The sequence below is a fragment of the Rutidosis leptorrhynchoides genome, chromosome 4, assembly GCF_046630445.1.
Source record: "Rutidosis leptorrhynchoides isolate AG116_Rl617_1_P2 chromosome 4, CSIRO_AGI_Rlap_v1, whole genome shotgun sequence".
NCBI classification, from domain to species: Eukaryota; Viridiplantae; Streptophyta; class Magnoliopsida; order Asterales; family Asteraceae; genus Rutidosis; species Rutidosis leptorrhynchoides.
In genome coordinates, this window is record NC_092336.1 from 410,454,352 (window position 1) to 410,460,259 (window position 5,908).

General features: G+C 40.7%; 1 protein-coding gene across 1 annotated transcript; it reads right to left on the reverse strand.

The window, feature by feature from the left end:
* Window positions 1-718: 718 nt before the first annotated feature.
* Window positions 719-1,971, reverse strand: LOC139842001 (uncharacterized). Its single transcript, XM_071832183.1, has 2 exons — window positions 1,489-1,971; window positions 719-1,165 (listed from the first exon to the last, which is right to left on the reverse strand). Exons 1-2 carry the CDS (start codon window positions 1,969-1,971, stop codon window positions 719-721), a joined length of 930 nt encoding a protein of 309 aa, XP_071688284.1.
* Between the last annotated feature and the right edge of the window lie 3,937 nt (window positions 1,972-5,908).

Consider the following 5,908-nt stretch of genomic DNA (forward strand, 5'->3'; position numbering starts at 1 on the left):
TCTTGTGCTAACAATCCAATGTTTTACGCAAAAGTAAGCAAACCAATGCTTATAAGTTTATACTCAAGACTTTTATAAAAATTTTTATAAGTATGTACGCATATACAATCCAATGTATTTTACCCGTACTATAGAAAAACGAATGTCTATACTCAAGAGTCTTCCGACCACGCCAATATCCGGTTATTTAAACAAGTAAACCAAACTTGTGTTTTATAGTCTAGACTGTGCAAGTCTCCGTCTAGCGCGGTGTACGAGGGTTTGAAACAAACCAATGTTTTACCACTTTCACCATTGAAAATAGTATTACTAACCAAACTAAACTATGCCACTTGAGACTCGGAGTGTGTCCATGTGCAGCTTAAGGGGCATGCAATCAACAAATATAAAAATGCACAAGTTATTGGCTTAAATTGCATGATTCAATTTATTTCAAACATATCACTTGACCAACACTTAGTTATCATATTTACAATGGAAAATAAAAATTTTACATATTAAAAACTTTAAACAGTTATTTGTGGTGATCAATCCCTCTATATTTTTTTCATACGTAGCACCATTTCAGTGTTTGCGCATACCAGGTGCATTTTATTGCTTTTCCATCTAAACTTGCAAGTCGATACGCCCCTGTATCACTTACGCCAATAACCTTGTATGGTCCTTCCCATTTGGGTCTGAGTTTACCCATGTCTTCTGCTCTGCTTGCTTCCTTCTTTCACCATACCAAGTCATCTAATTGGAAAGATAATGGTTTTACGCGCTTATTATAGTAGCTTGCGATTCTTTGTTTGTTGATTGTTTCTTTTATGGTCGCCCTTTCCCTGCGCTCTTCAACTAAGTTTAGATTTCCACGCAGTTCTTCGCTATTGCTAGTTTCACCGAAGGAAGCTATGCGCATAGTTGGCACATTTATTTCAGCGAGTATTACAGCCTCGGACCCGTACACCAAACTGAAAGGTGTTTCATTGGTCACGCCTTTTGGAGTTGTGCGGTGCGCCCACAGTACCTTCGGCAGTTCATCTATCCAACCCATTCGGCACAATCCAAGCCTTGATTTAATTCCTAACACGATATCCCGATTTGTGACCTCACACTGACCGTTCGCTTGGGGTGTGCAACTGTTGTGAATGTTTGCTTTATGTTCAGCTCTTGGCACCAATCGCTGAATGGATTACCCTCAAATTGTGTACCATTGTCACTTACTATTTCATTTGGTATTCCAAACCGACAGACGATATTTTCCCATACAAAATTTCGGATTTGTTTGCCCGAAATTGTTTTCTGCGGTTTGGCTTCTACCCACTTTGTAAAATAATCAATGGCCACTACCAAAAACTTTACACCTCCTGGTCCTGCGGGGTATGTCCCCACTATATCAATTGCCCATTTACAGAATGGACATGGAGACGCGACCGGTATCATTGGATGTCGCGGAGCTTTGCTTACTGGTGCATGCAGCTGACACGATTGACATTTGCGTATTACCTCTGTGGCATCTCTGTACATTGACGGCCAATAGTATCTGAGCCGCATTATTTTGGACGCCACTATTTTATGCCCTGAGTGCAAAGCGTACATTCCCTCGTGCACTTCACGTATGATTGACTCTGCTTGAGTTGGATTAAGACACCGCAAATGGGGTCCCAAGAAATACTTTCTGTATAGAATTCCTTTGTCTAACAAATACATCAGTGCTATCATTTTAATCTTTCCTGCTTCTGTCGAATCCATTGGCAATGCACCTTTATTCAGAAATTCCACTATCGATGTCATCCAACTCTGCTCCTCTTTCTCAACTACGGCAGATACACCGTCTGTGTCAATGGATTTAACTTTAACTTCCTCGACCCAAATTTCTTTCTTAAAATGGCTGAATGTTAAGGCGACTAATGTTCTTGAAACATGAGTTATTTGGAATAAATCAAAGTCTACTGCAAGCTCTTGCACAAGTTTCAGATATTTTTGCATCGATTTATCATGTGCTTCAAATGTCCCGTTGATTTGGCTTGCAACTAGATAGGAGTCAACATATATGACAATTCTTTTACCTCCAAATATTTTGCTACCCGCATTACGGATAACAATGCTTCATACTCAGCTTCATTGTTTGTTACAGGGAAGCTAAAGCGCAGCGCGAAGGTATATTCTTCTCCTTCTGGACCTTTTAGGACTATTCCTGCCCCTGCGCCTTCTGGACCACAAGCCCCTTCTGTGTGCATTTCCCACAGCTGCTCGAGCGAAGGTGGTATTTCTTTTGATTCGTGCGAGACTTCGATATCTCCGGATGTTTCAGCCAGGTAATCTGCTAGGACTTGCCCTTTTACCGCACTTCTTGGTGAGAAGCTTATCTCATGCTCACCCAATTCAATAGCCCGTTTGGCCATGCGACCAGAATTTTCTGGTTTATATAGCACCTGCTCAACAAGTGTCATCGAATGTAAACTTGCTAGAATTTATCAAGCGATATTAAGTTTTTTGAAAATACGTTGTTTTTTGTCATACCTGCTTTATTAGCTAGTCTGTTAGGACCATTATTGGATACGCTTGGATATATCTCCTTAAGTGTCTAGCCGTATGCACGAGTGGATAAACCAGTTTTTCAATTACAGGGTAGTTTAATTCGATTCCTATTAAAGCTTTGCTAACAAAATATACAGGCATTTGTACCTGTCCGCATAGCATAATATATATAGGATAAATGACTATTGAATAAGAAACAACTAGATTTTGATTTGAAGCGCGTACCTGTCCCCTGTTTGCTATCAATACTGAACTTATTGCTTCTTTTGATGTTGCTAAGTATAGTATCAATGTTTCTCCCGCAATCGGAGTAGTCATTGTTGGAAACTCTTTTAACAACTTTTTCATTTCCTGAAATGCCACTTCTGCCTCCTCTGTCCATTTGAAATCCGTTTTCTTTAAGCAGTTTTTTAATGTCCCAAAAAAGGGGAGCGATCGCTCTGCGGATTTTCATAAGAACCTTGTTAATGCCGCCAATTTACCCGTTAAACTTTGCACTTCTATTTATTTCTCGGTGAAGACATATTTTCGATTGCCTCTTTTTTCTTTGGATTTGGGCGTATCCCGCGCTCAGTTATTATATGACCAAGAAACTTTCCTTCCTCTTCCCCAAAACTGCACTTCCACGGGTTGAGCTTCATATTTATCTTTCTCAACGATGCAAACGTTTCTAATATATCTTCCAACAAACCTTGTTCTGTGGTGCTTTTTATCACCAAATCATCAACATACGCTTCCAAATTTCTGCCAATCTGACCTTTGAAAGCCTTGTCTATTACGCGCTGTTATGTTGCTCCCGCATTCTTTAGACCAAATGGCATCTTTTGTGAAAAGCAGTTTTATCCTCATCATCTGCTACCATCTGTATCTGATGGTATCCTTTGTACGCATCCAAAAAACATTTATATCAAAAGCCTTCCAGCGACTCGACTTTACAGTCTATTTCGGGTAGAGGATAATTATCTTTGGGACAGGCTTTGTTAATGTCCGTGAAGTCGACACACATACGTCACGACCCATCAAGCTTTTTTAGCAGTACCGGGTTTGCTACCCACGTTTGGTACCTTACCTCTCGTAATATATTTGCTTTGACCAACTTGTCAACCTCCGCTTTCAACCATTCGCTTCTTTCCGGTGCCATACCGCGTTTCTTTTATCGTACTGGCATCAGACTTGGATTTGAATTAAATTTATGCTCAGCAATTTCTCTTGGTATGCCAGTCATGTCTGCTTCTTTCCATGCAAAGACATCCGTATTAGAAGATAATATGTTACGAAGCTTGAACTTTGTCTCATCGGATAATTCTCCGCCGATTTTTTTTTTTGCTCTAGATATCGTGGATTTGTGATAATCATGCAGCTTCACAGCTATTCTGCCTCGCTTGGCTGTTTTTCTGCTTGTTCTATGGCTGCAACATTTGCTTCGAGTTTTTCTAACCTTATCGTTGCAATTCCTAATGGTGTTAGGAACTTGATGAGGCCATGCACTGTGGAAGGGATAGCTCCCAGCTTTTGCAAAGTTGTGCGTCCCAAGAGCACATTATACTTTGAGTAAGACCTTACTACAGTAAATTCTATTATTGTACTTCTTACCAAATCCTTATTATCATCATCTACCAGCTCTAGCTCTAATTCAATGATCCCAATAGGCCATGCAGACTCCCTAGAAATTTCTGATAATGCGGTCCTAGGAGCTATTAGCTTGGCTCACACCGCTCCTGGCATCAAGCGGATACAATGTTCGTACATTATATCAGCACCACAGCCGGTGTCTACATGTAATCGCTTTATGATGTACCCACAGCTTGTAACACGTCCTTTAATTATGATGGGTGCATTTGAGGGTTCCTGTGCTATGACCGGGAACATGATGGGAGTGATTTCCCACTCTTCAGATAATTCTAACTTGCGTCTCTGATTTACTCGTCCGCTGGTTACCATATTAATGGTTTTATCCGTTTTCCTTCCATCATTCTTCTTTTGCCACGGATATTCTTTTTCTCCTTTCGGCTTCTCGCTTGATGCTTTTCCACTTTTGTTCAAGTGTTGTAATCTTCCCTTTTTAAGTTTGGCAACCACCTTTTCGATTAGATGCCGACATTCATTTGTTTCGTGATCGTAATCTTCATGAAAGTCACAAAACTTACTTTTGTCCATATTCCCATATTTTGACATAGGGACCGGTGGATCGAAGTCTTTGCACACCGCCTCTGTAGCCAGAATTTCTTTTGGCATTTTTGTGAGGTCATTTACTAATGAGACGTTGTCGGTGTGATTACTTTTGTACCTCTTACTTCCTCCTCCTTTATTGTTGTTAAATTTACGGTATTTATCGTTATTTTAATTACCGCTTCGGGATGGCCCATTGTTATTTTACCGTTTGCCATAATCTGACGCTCGTCCTTGCATTCGATAATAATCTTCATTAATGTCCATGTACGAAGAGTTGCTTCCGCGGTTTTGTTTTATATCTTCTTGTGCACGCATATAGTCATGCGTTTCTTTTATAGCCTCCGCGAAAGATTCTGGTACTCTTCTATGCAGCCGCTACCACAAAGAGAGATGTTTATCGGTGTCTATGCAGTGTATAAAACTGAAAACCTTTTGACTTTCCAGGAGGTCTTGTATTTTCGCCACTTCCTTGGTGTACCTATCGATGACTTCCTCCAAACTTTCTTTTTGCTTTTGTTTAATGTCGTGAAATTCAACATGTGTTCTTTTGCGAGCGCGCATGTTGTGGAAATTTAATAAGAATCTTGAGCGCAGATCCACAAAGCCTGTGATGCTCTGCGCTGGAAAATTATTGAACCATTTCCTTGCTACCCCTTGTAGTACTATTGGTAGCATATGACATGCTACTACATCACCCCAGCTGTGTGTTCTTGCGATTCCTTTAAATTTTTGCAAAAAATCATCTGGATCTGATAGTCCAACGTAACTTCCTAACGTTAAGGGTACCACTGGTGCTACTATAAAAGGATGATTTGCGATATGTGGTACAAACTTTTCAGTTGTAGGAGCTAGCTCAAGACTTTGCCTGGCTTTTTGTCCTTGCATTACCGCGAACCAGTTGTTCATGAATTCTTGAACCCTTGTGGGTTCATTAAACGCTGGTGCCAAATGCGGTGGTACGACCTGCTGCAATTGGGATATAAAACTATTTGGCTGGGTCACGACATGTTGTGGCCCGCTATATGTGTTGGTTGCAACATTAGGGATAGGTTACAAAGACGCATATGTCGTTGACCCTTGTTGCGGTGTCAGCGTGATATATGAACCATCTTGATTTCTCAGACCCATCTGCCTGATTCTTTCCTGAGCGCTCTCGGTGGTAACCCTTTCAATAGAAGTTTCAGGTTCCACCAAAGTGATGATGGGCATGGTG